General features: G+C 34.9%; 1 protein-coding gene across 2 annotated transcripts in view; it reads right to left on the reverse strand.

The window, feature by feature from the left end:
• Positions 1-17,690, reverse strand: part of DOK6 (docking protein 6) — a 369,596-nt gene that overhangs the window by 142,431 nt on the left and 209,475 nt on the right. For both annotated transcript variants that reach the window (XM_035700481.2, XM_025422049.3), the window contains exon 5: positions 1,849-2,038. In XM_035700481.2, coding sequence (XP_035556374.1) covers positions 1,849-2,038 — 190 coding nt within the window. The remainder of the gene's footprint in view (positions 1-1,848; positions 2,039-17,690) is intronic.

Consider the following 17,690-nt stretch of genomic DNA (forward strand, 5'->3'; position numbering starts at 1 on the left):
TGAGAAACAGGTGAAGGGGATCAACAGGTACAAACTTCTAGTTATAAAATAAAATAAAATAAATGAATCATGGGGCTGAAAAGTACAGCACAGAGAATATAGTCAATAATATCATAATAACATTGTATGATGACAGAGGGTGACGCATTTATCATGGTGAGCATTGAGTCATGCATAGAAGTGTCAAATCATTATGTTGAGAAAATAGAAAAATAGGAATACCTAGGAGAAAAATCCAGAGGAGAGAATGTTGGAGGTAATATTATTACACAATGAAAATAAAATATAACTTTTTCTATACACACACTAACTTTTACATCCAGAAAAAAAAAAAAAAAAGTATCATAAGCCTTATGTTAGGGAATAAGTTATAATCCCTTTTTCATAACCACATAATTTTTAAATAGTGTATATGTCTAAAAATATTCATTTTCTTAAGAGAATCTTTATTTCCTAATAGTTATCTAGAATGTGATTGCTATTATTGGTGTCAGTATCTATGCAGACTGAAAATAGACAGCTGAGTGAACTCAGAGCCACTGAGTAAATATAAGATTGGAGACTCGGGGGCACCTGGGTGGCTCAGTGGTTGAGCATCTGCCTTTGGCTCAGGTTGTGATCCCAGAGTCCTGGGATCAAGTCCCTCATCTGCCTATGTCTCTGCCTCTCTCTCTCTGTGTCTCGTGAATAAATAAATAAAATCTTAAAAAAAAAGATTGGAGGGTCTTTGAGTAATCAATGTTAGAAAGGGTTTAATATGACCTAGTGCAAAAGGATCCAGACTGGTAAAATTAGCTTCAGCTCAGCTCAGGGTTTTTTTCCTTTCCTTAAAATTTTAAAAGACATATGGCCTTGGCCTAACCTAGATGGATATTATTAGAACATGACCTTGAGTAAGTATTTATTAGTTTTGTAAGAACAAAGTTATGAAATTAAAATTGCTATATCAAGTACAACAAAACTGCACTATCACTGTCTTCTAATATCACAGATTCATTTCCAGAATGTATAAATCATGTCCCCAGTGTGAAGACTGATACATTAAACATCTCTTCTATAGAATCCCCAAATCTAAGTAGGCCTTGTTTTGGATGCGTGACAACAACATCACGAACGGGTCATTGCATAGAAACATTCATTTAGCTGGTTGAAGCTCATGTCTAAACTCGTGTCTATAAATAATGATTATGAGACAGGCATTCGTTTAAGACATTTATGGATTCCAACCAGATGCTATGACCAAGAAACCAGTGTATTTGCTTTGACATACTCTATTTAAAATCTGGGTTATACATTTCATGTGTTACAGATTTGCCAACATTTCTTCAGTCACCCCGAATTAACATTTACACTTAACTAATGTTATTAACATAGAAATCTGGATAAATGAATACTGAATTAACATATCTTAAACCTAAAAAGTAATATATAAGTAATTTAATATAAAACTCCTTTCAAAATTTTTTGCTTATAAAAAACTCAAAAAAAATAATGCCAGTCAGGACATGTTAAATTTCATGAGAATCCTATTGCACCAAAAATATTATAGGATACACCAAAAATATAGCATTGTATTATATTATGAGATATGGCATGGTTAAAATAATTATGAAATTAGTTTGAGACAAGTGTAAAAGACTGACATGTTTTGAATGGGGTAATTAACCTGTTGGGGAATTAACACATTTTCTTCAGATTATCAAAAAAAATCAGAAGAAATTATATATTTGATGATTTCTACCCTTTCTGAAAACAGTGATCATCCCAGGCACTAGTGAACAGAACTTGTCTTTCAGGAGTCTATTTGTTACCCACCTCTTGCAGTTGGTTATGGCACTTAGAGCTTACCTTCCTGATTCAAAGGTGAACCACGTGGAGTCCCGTCCATATCTCCTCAGCGAGCTGAGAGGCCACATCACCAGTTTGACCTTGGCATTGTGGATATCCCAGAGATAGATATTCTCATGAGTGATCTGCATTGTGCATTCACCATAGATATCCAGATTTGGTGTAGGCATAAGATACACATTGAATCTCTCTGCAAAGAAACAAAGAATGGAACAAGTTAAGTGAAAAGAGATACGCCTCTTTATGGTAGCAAAGTATTAATTTATATACCTACCTACAGCCTTCAAAAAGCTTTACCATGTCCCTTGGGAACATCACACACCGTGTAAAACACTACCCTTTCCCATTTGATGTATGGGAAAATGGGTTAATTAAAATACTAGTTCATTCTCTCACTTACTCATTCTATACTTTGTGTTGCATGTATTCTCTATGGTGAGGGTGAAATGGTTAATTGTACAATGGAAACATAAGGGTAAAAGCTAAGCGAGGTCTCTGTCAAAATGACACTGTCTCCTTCACACAATCTTAAATGCATATCATATACATAACTCTGGTAAGGAATGTCTTATTTAATTTAAGCAAGAATTTAACCAATTTTTCTTTTGTGTTATGAAGTATTTAATGCACACTTAGACTGACTCACAAAATATTCTGTATTCACAGTCAAATTCAGCATATGATAATCACAGATATTCATTACTGTCTTCTCCAGGATTTGATAGTGTTTTAGTAAGCGAAATAAAAATACACAGCCACTCCCATTTGTTGGATATTCTATAGTTGAAAATCTGATTATTAGGCAATGATTCCAAACCTTGCTTTATAATTTTTTGTGTATCTCAAAAACTACTGCAAAATTCTGCAGGCTTTGATCCCCATTTAAACACATTAGATGCACTTTATAAAAAATAAGGTTAGTTCATAATTTCCAGGAAGGAAAAAACTTGGTACAACCTATAAAGTGTCCTAGAAAATAGGACTAATTCATAGCACCATATTCTTGCTTTATAGTAGTAAGTAATCAATAAATACTGGTTAACTCTATGAACGAAATACATATATCCCATGATGAATATGCACGACAAGAATTGAGGAATTATTAAGAAAATGTCATGATAACAAAGAGTTTAAGAATTACTGGCAGATACATCTTTGTGAGTTTGAATTTAATTGTGAATCATGCTCTAAAGGCAGTGCTGTTGAATTAATGATTTTGAGAGGCATAAGGGTGCAGCTGCAGTTGAAAGAGGATTGATATGTTTTGGAATGTGCCATCATCCATCATAATGTCATGATCTTAAACACTGTATGTTTTCTGGTACTAAGCTGGAATTGTCTGTATAATAGAATTTTTTCTGTGGCAGGTACCTTGCAGAGTATTGCTTTGCTGATGCCAATAACAACAACAACAATAACAACAACAACAACAACAATCAGATTCTAAATGTGTTAAACATGATAGCTTGAAATTTAGTCACCATATGGACAATACTTATATTCAAGGGTCTAGATATTTTTATCAAAATAATATAGTGATTCAATTTTTTAGATTATTGACCCATATAACTGATATGTGTATGGATTCTACATTCATTTCCTATAGAAAGGAAAAAAGATAAGTTAATAGCTGAAGAAATGCAGAAAGATCACTGCCCCATTAATTATCTGCAATAAAAAGTATATATATCTTCTATAAATCTTAAAATTCTTATGTGCAATCAAGTAAAATCTCAATATTTTGCACTTAATACAGCACTCACATTGCTACCACAATTCCCACTTCAAGGGGATTACAAGCAGTAAATCAAACGGGCTTGACCTCATGTAAGAATATAAATGAAAGTTGGCCCCAACAGAATGACTCCTGCATATAGATAATGCCCGTATAGAAATCCTCTTTTCTTTGGTCAAGACCCTTTTGATGAAGTTCAGCTTTTGTATTTAGAAGTCATCATATGTCAGTGGCATCTGTTGTGCAGAGGTAAAACACTGTTGTTATAAAGTGGAATGTAAAACATTCCTCTACATTCCTTCCTCTCCATCAATTACAGGGTCTGAAGATAGCTACCAAAGAATCAATGCCAAAATGTCAAGAAATAACACTTCTTCTAAAATATTGAAATAAACATCATTAACCAATTTTGGTGTTGCATAAGGCTGCACTGGCCCTTGATATTCACACTCATAGTTTGATGTTGAAAAAAGAGAACATGAGAAAAAAACACCTGACATCGAGTGTCCTCCACATGGGTGATATACATGGAAAATCACCTATAGCCTACGGAGTATTACAGAGGACCCAAAAGAACTATTACATTTTCACTGAAATATCTGTGTGCTCTAATGCTGGTAGGTAAAACTTAGAAAAAATAAACAAAGAGTACAATAATTGCAATGGACATTGGAGAAATGTGGAACTGGAAAACACAAAAATAATGAATTTAGTAAGATTCACATGATGGAGGACTCTCAATGTCAAAATCAGTAAGGTACATTACAAACAAATACAAAGAGATTGGATAACCTGCCCCAAAGGAGTCCTTCCAAGGGCCAGCCGTAGGCTACGTAAAACAGATGAAATGTGTCTTCCACATCCTTCTTGCCTAACTTCTACTTTCCTAGTCTTAACCAGCAATTCACATTAACTGTTACAGTTTGGAATGCTCTAACCCTCCTTTTGATACTATTTCTTTCATCCTACAAAAGGAATTATTCTAAGAAATTTTATTTTCGATTTTTAAGTATTCAAAGGCCATCTTATCCTAATGACTAATTTCCAAGGATTTGAGATTCAATTAAAATGTAGACTAATTTAATCCAGGAGAGGAGGAAGGCAGCTCAACTTATCTAGTAAATTATTCTTCTTTGATTCCATTGTCAAGGAAAAAAATGTTTCTGCATCTGCTGTGAGTAAATTATCTTATGGCCTTAATAATATAAAATATGTTGCTGCTTCACTAAAACTTGTTATTTTCCATTAGAAAGACCATTTCAATATGAAATAGCTAAAATTGGCTCCCCTGAAATGACTTTTTAAAATGTTTAACTTTGAGACTCCTGGGTGGCTCAGCGGTTGAGCGTCTGCCTTTGACTCAGGGTGTGATCAAGTCCCACATCAGGCTCCCTGAGGTGCCTGCTTCTCCCTCTGCCTGTGTCTTTGCCTCTCTCTCTGGTCTCTCATGAATAAATAAATAAAATCTTTTAAAAAAATGTTTAACTTTGTGAAATAATTGTTTGAAGCAGGTCTCTAATCATGTCACTTTTTTTTTAGGTTAAATATTTTTAAAGGATTTTATTTATTTGATAAGGAAAGCATGAACAATAGAGCACACAAGCAGGGGGGAGAGGGAGAAGAAGGCTCTTTGCTGAGCAGGGAGCTCGACATGAGGCTCAATCCCAGAACCCCAGGATCATGATCTGAGCAGAGGGCAGACACCTAATGATTGAGCCACCCTGGCACCCCTGTCACTTTCTTATTTAAAAGCCTACCTTTGGTTTTTACTGCTGAGAGCATTAGTGTGCATCAAAGTTATCTGGAGGGCTTGTTTAAACACAGACTGCTGAGTAGTCCTCTAATTATTGTTTCTGATCCAATAGGTCTGGGCTGGGGCCGGACACTTTATATTTCTACTTGTTCCCAGAAGACGTTGATGCTCTGCTCTTTGAGACTGTTGATTTGCAAAGGTCATTTTAGAGTATTGCCAAGGAAGTAGTGGCATGAGAGGAACTGTGAGGGATGCTTTTGAAAGTGATGCAGTGTTCTAGTAGAACAAACCAGCACATTTAATTCAAAACTGTCCTTTAATCTTTGTTCAAATAAAGTAATCCCATCTCAACTGACTCATGACTGATTTGGCAGGAAAGAGTTCTTATGCGAATTGGAACAAAAGAAGTAAGAGGCTTAGAAAGAAAGGTCTATGAAAAAGAATTTTCAATTCATCAAATATTCGAATAATTTTCCTTTAAGGTAATCAACAATAACGATAAGAACACTGTTAAGGAGCACTAAACACACTTCTAAGTACCCAAAAGAATTAGAAAAGAAACTAGCTGTTTAGTATGTATGTTGCCAAAGCTGCATAATGGCTGATATATGAGAAAGCATAATTTTATTTTAAATGGCTAAAAACAATAGCAAGATGAAGTATTTACAAAACAAACTTATATCCAACAAAGATATTTACGATTTTTTAAAAGATTTTATTTATTTGAGAGAAAGAGCAAGAAAGTGCGAACATGAACAGGGTGAAAGGCAGAGGGAGAAGCAAACTCCCCACTGAGGAGGAAACCTGATGCGGGGCTGGGTCTCCAGGATTATGACCTGAGCTGAAGGCAGACACTTAACCGACTGAGCCACCCAAGTGCCCCAAGATGCGTGCTCTTATTGAATCTGCAGTTGTGTTTACAGGGGCATTTCTACTCTAGGGTTGGATTAGGAGATCCAAAGGACTAGACCATGCCCCAAAAGGCCTGAGACCAGAGTTAAGGTGACAACCACAAGAACAGTCTCTAGGGGACTATAAAACAAGATTTAGTCAAATTGAATTGGACAAGGTGTGGCAAGAAAGGGGAGCTACACTCAGAAGAAATGTCTTGGAAAAGGCACGGTGTGATTCCAAGTGATGTGTGGGTACTGACTGGTCATCAGCTCTGAGAAGGAAAGGACCAAAACTTTCCTTTCTCAGCCAATGAGGTTTAAAATAGATCTGGTTTAGGGCAGGAACAATCCAAATATAGCTATGAGTTTGAGCCTGACAAGTGGAGACAAGTGGAGCATGGAGGGGTTTCGGGCAGCAGAGGATCGGAGATGTGGTTTCTAACATGAAGCAAAACATCATTTCGTGAGTAGAAATAAATAAACAGAACACAAAAGGATGATAAGCTTTTTGACCAGTTTCATGATAATTTCCATTTTGTAACAGTGCAGTTGGAAAACTGGGTTTAAAACAAGAGCCATACTAAAAACAAATATATTTTTACTCCCTTGTAATTAATTAAAGAATTTGAGTATTTTTTAAAATACAGGCTTTTGGAATTTATGTATTAAATAATTTTGTGCATCTAGCACATACTGAACATTCAGTGCATTGTGACTGCATTAACATAGAATGCCTCTTTTGTATATTAGTTACTTAGAATAAATTTGGGGAATGTCTATTAAATGCCAATTCATGCTTTTTCTTAAATTTAATTTTAAATTTTTAAAAGATTTTACTTATTTATTCATGAGAGACACAGAGAGAGAGGCAGAGAGATAGTCAGAAGGAGAGGCAGGCTCCCTACGGGGACCCTGATGTGGCACTTGATCCCAGGACCCCAGCATCATGACCTGAGCCAAAGGTGGACCCTCAACCACTGAGCCACGTGGGTGCCCCCATTCCTTTTTTTTAAAAATTTTTTTAAAGACGGATTCTGGTAAGATTTAATCGTTCACTCATATCTCCTCTACTCATTCCATTTCTCTTACTACTTCAGAAGTTATGGACTTGAAGGTTGAGTAAAAAAAAAAGGATGGAACATGGAACTAAGTATTATGCCTAAATATTTAGAAAGCAAGAGATCCATAAATATTACAGCTCATCAGGTATACCACAGAAAGAGGTTACAAATTTTGTAGTAGGCTTTAATTTTTAGTAACTTCAGGTAAGCGGGTGTGAGCTTCTATACTTTTTCCTCTTCTTTTAAAATCCAAGTGTAGCTCAAAAGGAGAAAAAGGTATTCTTTTAGCTTGTTGGTTACATCCCCAGTGATCTGAATTTCAATTCCAGGGTTTTCCAGAGGGTACAGGCTTAAATATTTGAAGTGCATTAATGAAAATGTGTAGATATTTTAAATTAAATAACAGAAAATTAATAATTACATATAGTATACATGTAAAATAATTACATATATATACACACACATTGGTTTCATAATGATTAGTAATAGTGATCAATAATTGGTTAATTTATCTATAATTTTACATTTCATCTAGTTGTTTCTATCAACCAGTGACTCCATAAGTAAAACTCTATATGCAACCTACTGTTCAAAATAACTTTATTTATTATTATTATTTTACAAAATAACTTTAAATATTTAACTGAGATTTTCTTATGGCAAGGGAATTCAATTGTTTTTTCTTTTTTCCAAAATGTCACGTGATCAGGAAACTCACTATTTATAGAAAAAAATTTGTTTAAATTAAATTTATCACTGCAGCTGGTTCATTAAAAGACCCAGATTTTGTTGTCTCATCAAATGTGGAAATGCTGTCGAGTTGGTGACCTTTATTTTCTTATTTGGCTATCATGAACAGCTGTAGCCTGTTTCTTGCATCCTGCCCTCAGATTTACCATGGTGGAAACAGAAACCATTCAATCTCCAAACTCAAGCTGTCCCCTCAACTCTCTTGCACACTGTTCTGGTACCAGCCTGGGCATGATGACGTGTTCTACACAGCTCCATCAGCGTGGACAGGTTGAGGGGTCATTCTCCCCATCTGGCAAACTATCCAAATCCTGTGACTAGTTCTCTAGCCTCTCCTCTTTCATCATGCTTGGAAGGGGATGTGTCCCTTCTTTCTGCTCTTCTCCTATGAAAGACCTTCAAAGCCTTCTCTTCAATCAGTCTTCCAGCCTGACCTTTAGAATTTCATGGTCCATCCATGAAATGGTCCACCCATCATCCACCGCTCTGGGGCCACAGTACATTTCTGAGACAGCAAGAAAGTCCCATTCTCTGCTCTATACTTAACAATTATTACATATCAATTTGAAACATGAAATTTTAATATTAACACTAAATTAATAAACAGTTTACTAATTATTTAGTCCCAGGACCAGAGCCATTGGTCTAATATTAAGCATTAATGAGTATATCCACAAGGATCTGGTATTTGAGAAACTGACTCATACTTTGGAGTATGGAATTTATTCCTGATTATTCATCTCAGTTTGGATTCTAAGTTCACCTCACTGTTTGATACAACCTGCCTTGATTTTAAGTTATATGAAGTGCTAAGGAATTGAACAGAACCAGGTATTACTCAGAAAATAATGAGATGTTTCAAGATCATTCTGAACTTCATATTCTTATCTCTAAATTTCCACAGTGTTAGGATATTGCCGTGGTCAGCCTTCAATTTCAGCAGCTTTAGAGACAGAGCCACAGTGAGGAAGCAGATATTTGCACATTTAGACACATCCTGATATCTGGATAATGCAGTTATGCCGGCAATGAAACAAAGCATGATTTATACTCATCAGAATGTGTGGAACTCTTGTTGGAATTGTGTGTTTTGTGGAATTGTGACTTCATTTGTATCACGGTACTGAAATTTGTCAAAATGTATTTTATTATAATGTGGCAACAGCAATAAATTCAGTTGCCAGATGCCATCTGTTCAACAGCTATTATGAACTGGAACCCCTGCATTTCTTCAACCAACCAGCAGGACTTAAAAAAAATTACAAAGTCATATTTTTAACACCCCGAGCAATTAATTAATTAATCTCTTTTCTCTTTTTCTTTCTTTTTAACAAAAAATGATGACTAAATTTTATCTGCATTTCTGCATAAGTCATGTTCACTCTAGTAAATACAGGAAATCATTTTAAGAAATAAAATAAATTCAACTGCTATTATACCTTAGAGAGATAATCTCTGTTAAAGTAACAGTATATCTTAAGATGCAAATATATTCATACACGGTTGTGATTATATTAAATATAAAGTATTGAACCATCTATATTTACTTACTGCAGTATAAGAATTTGCAGATCTTCTTAAATATTCTTTGGGGGTATATTATTTATTTATTTATTTATTTATTTATTTATTTATTTTGGGGGATATATATTTTAATGAATACGTAATATTCTACTCTATAGCTATACCATATTTTATTTAATAATTATCTACTTGATGACTATAAAGTTAAGCCAATTTTAGTCTAAAATAAATTAGGCTTCAGTAAAATAATCAACTTTTAGCTGAATTGTTGAATATTCAATCATTTCATATTGAGTCATAGAATTTATTTTTATATATAAATTTTGGGTCCCTGTAATATCCTTAATTATTAACTTAGGCTGGGCACTAAAATCTGAATCATTGGGATCATTGGATTAAATGCCATAAGCTCTTTTAAGAATCTGTGCCAAACTGAGTTCCAGAAATTCCTTACCAATACATATTCCAATTAAAATATCTATTTTATGTGTTCATTTATATGTCCTTTGCCAGAATTTTTAAAAATTGAGTTTACTGTATATAGGCTGTGAGAATTCTATATACTAGAAAATTTTCCTACCATGTTTATGACAAAGACTTCATCTTAGATTTTTATTAATTTAGTTTAAAAATGTGTATGCAAGTCTAGAAAGTGGAAGATAGTCTTCTTTAATTTTTTTCTACTAAGTACTATTTATTGAAAGAAAGTTAAGGGGAGCCGGGGTGGCTCAATTGGTTAAGTGGCTGCCTTTGGCTTAGGTCATGATCTCCAGGTCCTGGGATCCAGCCTCACGTCAGGCTCCCTGCTCAGGGGGAGTCTGCTTCTTCCTCTGCCTCTCTCCCCAGTTTGTGCTCTTTCTCTCAAATAAATAAATAAATAAATAAATAAATAAATAAATAAATAAAATCTTAAAAAAAAAGAAGAAAGAAATTTATATTCTCCTACACTTTTCATAGCAGTTTTAGCATTTTATTTTTTACATTAACTGGTATACAGAACTATACTGAAACATAATTAAATGTTCATATGTTGCTTGTAATGTTCTTTCAGTTCTGACAAAGACACATTAGGATACACAACTTTTCTGCTCCCCAGAAAGTTCTTTTATGCCATTCTCCAGCTGCCCATGCCTCAGAAGCAACCACTGATATGATTTCTAATGCTGTATGTTATTTTTGCCTGTTCTAGTAGGTTCTTGTGAGCTAGGAATATCCGGCTTCAGGATATCACTAATTTATTCGCAGTTTGTTGCTTTCTATTGTATTTTTTATTTGCTTTATAATTTTTTTTAGATTTATTTTTATTTATTTATGATAGACATAGAGAGAGGCAGAGACACAGGCAGAGGGAGAAGCAGGCTCCATGCCGGGAACCCGACGCGGGACTCCAGGATCGAGCCCTGGGCCAAAGGCAGGCACCAAACCCCTGTGCCACCCAGGGATTCCCTGTTTTATAATTTTTTGATGGTGCTTTTTGGATTAGCAAAGGTTTAAATTTGGATGAAGTCTAAGTTATTTCTTGTTATAGTTTGCTTACAGTGCTTTAAAAAAGAAATCTTGGCCTATCTCAAAGTCCCATCCATCTTAAGTTGATAATGGAGTATAGTGTGAGGTAGGAGTTGAGGTTCATTGTTTCCCATATATATATCTCATCACTTTAAAACTATTCATTAAAGGAATTTTCTTTTTCTTATTGAAATTACCAATGAGCTTGTGAAAGAGGACTTGGGTGTCCTTATCAAAAATTACTAATCCATATATGTATGGATCATTTTCTTTCTATTCTGTTCCATAGACTTTATCTATTGTCTGTCTTGATTGCTGTCAGCTTTAATAAATCCCCGAATTAGAAAAGGTATCCATTCCAACTTGGTTCTGTATTTTCAAGATAGTTTGGCTAGTCTTAGGCCTTTTTGTTCCAAATGCATTTTGAAATTGCCTCATCAAGTTCTAGAAAAAATGTGACTTCTAGGATTTTTATTGGGATGTGTCAAATCCATAGGTTAATGTAAGAAGACCTGACATCTTAACAGTATTGACTATCACAATCATAAACATAGTTTATCATTCCATTTACTTTGATATCTTTTAATTTCTCTCAGCAACATTTAATTTTCAGTGTAGAGGTCTGGTTATATACTTTGCCAGTTTTATCCCTGAGTATGGGATGGTTTTTGATGGTACTGTAAGGGATACTTTTGTATTTCATTTTATAGTTGCTCATTCCTTATATGGATATGTGTGTAAAATATATGTGTGTATATATATATACTCTCTAAACTGTTTATACACACATATCTATATACAGAATTTTTTGCATATTAAATTTTTATACTGAAATATCACTGAGTTCACTTCTATTTCTCACAGATTCCTTAGGATTTTCTAGGTACATAATCTTAGCTTCTTATTCTTTACCAATTTTTATGATTTTACTTTGTTTTCTTGTCATGTTACACAAATCAGAACCTAAAGTAGAATAATTAGAATCCTGAATAAAATTTGTGAGAAAAGATCTTTGTCTTATTCTCAATCTAATGAGGAAAGCATTCAATATCTTAACCTTCAAAAATTGTATTTTCTGAATGATTTTCATTGATGTCCTTCATCAGTTTGAGATAGTCCTCTTTTATTCCTAAATTTTTAAGAGTAGTTTTCATAAATGAATATTGTGTTTTATCAAATGCTTTTTATGGGTCAACCACAATAATCATATGATTTCTCCCTCTTTCTATTAACATAGCAAAAGATATTGATTGATTTCAGGAAATGTTTGCATTTCTGGTACATACCAATATTGATCACAGTGTATTATCTTTTCATGTAATACTTCTAATTTTTAAAATGATTTTGTACTTATATGCATAAAAGATATTTGTCTATAATTTTCTTTTCTTATATTGGCTTTGCCTGGTTTTAGTATCTGGGTTATAGTGGCCTCATAAAATGAGTTGTAGAGTAATTCCTTCTCTGAAAAAGTTTGCATACGATTGGTATTGTTTCTTTAACTGTTTGATAGAGTTCAGCATTGCAATTATGTGAGACTAGGGTTTGTGTATGGGAAGTTGTATAATAATAATTTTAATTTCTTTTCTTTCTTTTCTTTTCTTTCTTTTCTTTTCTTCTTTTCTTTTCTTTTCTTTTCTTTTCTTTCTTTTCTTTTCTTTTCTTTCTTTTCTTTTCTTTCTTTCTCTTTCTTTTAGAGAGGAAATGGGAAAGGGCAGAGGGAGAGGGAGAGAAAGAATCTTAAGTGGGCTCCACACCCAGCATGGAGCCTGATATAGTGCTTGATCTCATGATCTCACAACCCTGAGATCATGACCTGAGACAAAATCAAGGGTTGGATACTGAGCCACCCAGGCACTCCAATAATTTTAATTTCTTTAATGGACACGGGCTCTTTAGCTGAGCCACCCAGGCACTCCAATAATTTTAATTTCTTTAATGGGCATGGGCTCTTAGATTTTCTATTTTTCCTTGAGTCAGTTTGGGTAATTTAAATCTCTATTAAGTGGTATACAATTAAATTATTTTTTTAAATTAGATTATTTTTAACCCAACATGAGAAAGGCTATATTTTTTTTTAAATTTTTTTATTTATTTGTGATAGTCACAGAGAGAGAGAGAGAATAAGGCAGAGACACAGGCAGAGGGAGAAGCAGGCTCCATGCACCGGGAGCCCGACGTGGGATTCGATCCCGGGTCTCCAGGATCGCGCCCTGGGCCAAAGGCAGGCGCCAAACCGCTGCGCCACCAGGGATCCCAGAAAGGCTATATTTTAATAAAAAAACAACTTGTTAAAAATTTATTATCAATTTATTGTCAAATTATTAATGCTTTACTTTTAATATTGTTTTATTTTGTATGGTTCCTAACCATTTCCTTTATATTTTTAAAAATATCTTTATCCAGTGAAGTTCAAAGATTTTAATTATGTATCAGATTTTATTTCTGAATCCTATAATCAGAGATAATATTAAAAAAAAATTCCTTATGGCAGATGGAAATTAAAAACATATCCCACACTTTCCCCTCCAAGTTTAATATCTATTATAACCTGAACACTGGGAAAGGATACCGTTACTACTGGAATTTTAAATTGTGCTCAAAGAAAAATATAGAGCTTTTCAAAATATATTAGAAAAATGAAAAGCTGAAAATTAATGATCAAACATCCATTTCAAGAGATTTGAAAAAGAACCTGCAATTAAACCCCAAACTGTGAAGCAATTCAAATGGAATAAGAGCAGAAATTAATACAATTTAAAACATAATGAAAAAAAAGTCTACCAAATAGGTAAATCTCTGACAATGCTGATTAAGAAAAAAAGGCCACACATAACCCCTATGAAGTAAAAAGGGGCTATCATTATAATGTAAACAGGTATTAAGAAGATAACACAAGGATGCTGTGATTCAATTTATGTCAGTAATTCTGAAACTATGCAAGAAATGACTAAATCCTAAAATCACTGCTAGATTTTTTGAAGCAAATTATAATTGAGTTTATTACCTGAAGCTTTCACATTTTAATGTACATTAGGGTCACTGAGGTTGTTAAAATATAGACATCTGGTCCTGAATCCTTTGTGGGTATGGGTGAGGGCCCAGAATTTTCTTGCTTAGCAACAATCCTATAAGGTACTATCATGATCATTTTCAAGAGTAGGAAACTGAGATTTAGAGAATTTCTGTCACTTGATCATGACTCTAGAGCTTAGAAGTGGAATAGAACTTGATGATACACTGAATTTGGCAACTTCTGTTGATCAGGTCCCATGCTGGAATTTTATGCTCTATGTTACTTTGCTTTACTGTGGTTTAAAAAAATAGTTCATCAAAACTTGGCTATTTCAAAGGGTAAAATCCCATTATTATATATTGAATTCATTTAAGATTTCTTTTCTTTTTTGTGTGTAAGTGTGTATTAGTTTCTGTCAAAGGAAGACTCATTTAACCTAATCTGTGGTCAAGTTCAATTTTTGGAGCTTCCTCTCCTTTTCATATAGGCTGAATTGATATGGTCACAGGAGTCAACAGAGGAAATGGGAGTCCTCTTATCTGGCTTGTATGTCTCCACATCCCTGTGAAGTTACTTCACTCTGCTCTCCGTGATAGGGCAACTTCCACCTCCAGATAGTGTCTGAATCCAGTGTGGGCCCCCAGAAACTGGGCACCCCCTTCTAGGTCCCATTGGATTTTGAGACAGTTGAGGTTCTCTGACTTCTTACAGCTCTCTCTGGGCATTCCTGATGTCTCCCCACTATTCTTCCCATGTTTGTCATCGAATCCAATTTGGAGATAAAGAATTCTAGTATTTGATCTTGAAGAAATCTCCAGTTTATATGAGGAGATATAAATGTGTGTCTGTCCGCTTGAATTCCCATTTTGGAAAAGGGAAAGGCAAGGTATTTACTTCTTACTCTCCATAAAACTTATTTTCAGTCTCTTTTTTCTTCTTGCCTGAGGCTGGGAGATACCAGTAATTCTGGATTCAACATTTTCCCCTCAAAAGCTTTTTCTTTCCCATAAGTAGGAATGCTTTTGAAATTTACATCTTTGCTCTCATTGTGTTTGTACAGGGAATCTTTCCAGGGCAAAGGAAACAGGATAAGGTCCTTTGTTTGGTATTTCAAGATAGTTCTTCCAGTATGCATCTCACTTTGCAATGCCATGGTTACAGTCTGACAAATGGATCAATTCAATTTGGCCATGTGCTAAGATAAGCACTATAAAGCATCTTTGGTTTCCCTGACCCATTTATTGCAAAAAGAGTCAGAAATCTATATGGTATTGATCTTTATTCCATCATAGTGCATGTTGAAGACCACCAAATGAAGAAAGTGGTAATTTTAACCAAGTTTTGTTAATCATATACAATGTCAATCTCCATCTGATAGTGAAAATTAAAGCAATGCAACACAAGACTAGGCAAATAGTGTGTCCCATTCAAGATTTTGTGTTGCATTCATGAATATCATCTTATTCCTGATGGGGTAGCTGTTCCCATCACCTTCACCTTTCAGTATTCCCTATAGATAATCACCTTCATTGGCCATAGTGGCATTTTCAATTGTGTTTCATGGAAGGTAAGTTACATGGGGTGTGAATAAGTGTTATGTGCAGAAAGAGACACATAGAAAACTGAGTTTGGAAAATGTTACTTTATACAAAATTAAACCAGATCTTTACTATAGAGCATCTCAATAACTTTACTCTGTTAAGGCATGTTGTGACCATCATACAGAATTGGTATTAGTTTCCTAGATCTGCTGTAACAAAGTACCAGAAACTAGGTGGCTTAAAACAACATAAACTTGGGGTGTCAGAGTGGCTCAGTTGGTTGGTTAAACATCTGCCTTCAGCTCAGGTCATGATCCCATGGCCCTGGGATTGAGCCTCATGCTGGGCTCCCTGCTCAGTGGAGAGTCTGCTTCTCCCTCTCCTTCTGGCCCACCCCCTGCTTGTGCTCAGGCTCTCATTCTCATAAATAAATAAATCTTTTGAAAAAGCCCCATAAATTTAAGATCACATAGTTCTAGAGGTTAAAAATCTGAAATTAAGGTGTTGGCTGGGCCATGACCTCTCTGAATGCTCTAGGAGGAGAATCCATCTAGCTTCTTCTAGCTCCAGGTGTTTTCTGGCAATCTTTGACCTTCCTTGGCTTCTGGATGTGTTACTGCAGTCACATGACCATCTTCTTATCATGTGTCTTTACATCCTCTTCCCACTGTGCACATCTGTCTGTGTGTCCAAATTTCCCCTTTTCATAAGGATATACTGTAGGTCATATTGGATTAGGGTCCATTCTAATGACTTCATTTAAACTCAGTTATCTTTGTAAAGACCCTGTTCCCAATAAGGTCATATTCTGAAGCATTGAGGGCTTAGGACTTCAAAATATCTTATTTTGGGGAAGGGACAATTGAGCCCACAACACTGGTATATAGTAGTAATTCACTCCACGATAAACTCATTTCCAAGAGCATGTAGTAGTAGGAGTGGTGGTAGTAGTAGAATTTCCGGGAACTCACTTTAGGAAATACTAGAGTATGTGTATGGCATTTTAGAAATTCAAACACAGGCATAAGTAGGTTCTTTTCCCCATGCAAAACTTGGTTTTGCTCAGGTTTATTCTATGGACAAAGAAATAAACTTGGAAAACTTTTCATTACTGGTTATAAAGAATGTGTATTAGAATATGTGTATATGAGTATGATTTACCTGAGGTCATTTTTGAAAAATTGGGGAAAAGAACCTTAAAGTAGGGAGACATTTATTGTTACTGTTGTCCTTGTTTTGTCATTAGTTGGTCATTTTCCACGTGAGTAAGGTCCTGCAAATACTGGCTTTAACGATTGATGGGCATTAAGGATTCCAGACTTGCCTGATTGAAAAGGCTTGTTTGGAGGAATAAAAAATAATTTTAAAAAAGAAGAAAGTAGTCTGTTCTGTTTAGAATTGATCTACCTATACCACAGCATTTCCCTTTTGTTTTTATTTTAGCATGCGCTTATTATACCTCAGATGGTAGATTACATAATTTTTTCCTCAATTCTTCATTTCCTCTTCATAGTAGAAAATAAGTTCTAATTCATGTCACGGCCTCGCTGGTGGAGAGTCCTGCTGGCCTCCTGACTTTGGGTTTGGCCATAGGGTTTGTTTTGGCCAATGGAGTATCAGTGAGCATGACACATGCAGAGGCTTATTTTGTGTTGCAAGTTTGGGCTTGCTTGCTTGGACTACTGTTTTTTGTTTTGAGAACATGCCTTGGGTAGCCATTAGTGTAAGGAGGATAAAAGACATCAAGGAAAAGACATGGATACCAACCACATGCAGCTTGGGGCTGAATCTCAGCAGTCCCCAGCCTGAGTCAGCAGAATCCTGGCCAACCCATCTGTGCATGAATAATAAAGATACACTTCCAGGTCTGTGCTATTGAGATTTTGTGTGTCAAGTAACGCAGCACAGCATTATTTTAAAACACAATGATCTATGCACCTTGTTTACAAGGTTTATCTCCCTCACTACTCCATGAGCTTCTTAAAAGTAATGACCATGTTTTATAGAATTCTACATTTCTTCAGCTTAGTTCTTGCATATCATAACCTCAAAATGTTTGATGG

The sequence above is a fragment of the Canis lupus genome, chromosome 1 (assembly GCF_003254725.2).
Source record: "Canis lupus dingo isolate Sandy chromosome 1, ASM325472v2, whole genome shotgun sequence".
NCBI classification, from domain to species: domain Eukaryota; kingdom Metazoa; phylum Chordata; class Mammalia; order Carnivora; family Canidae; genus Canis; species Canis lupus.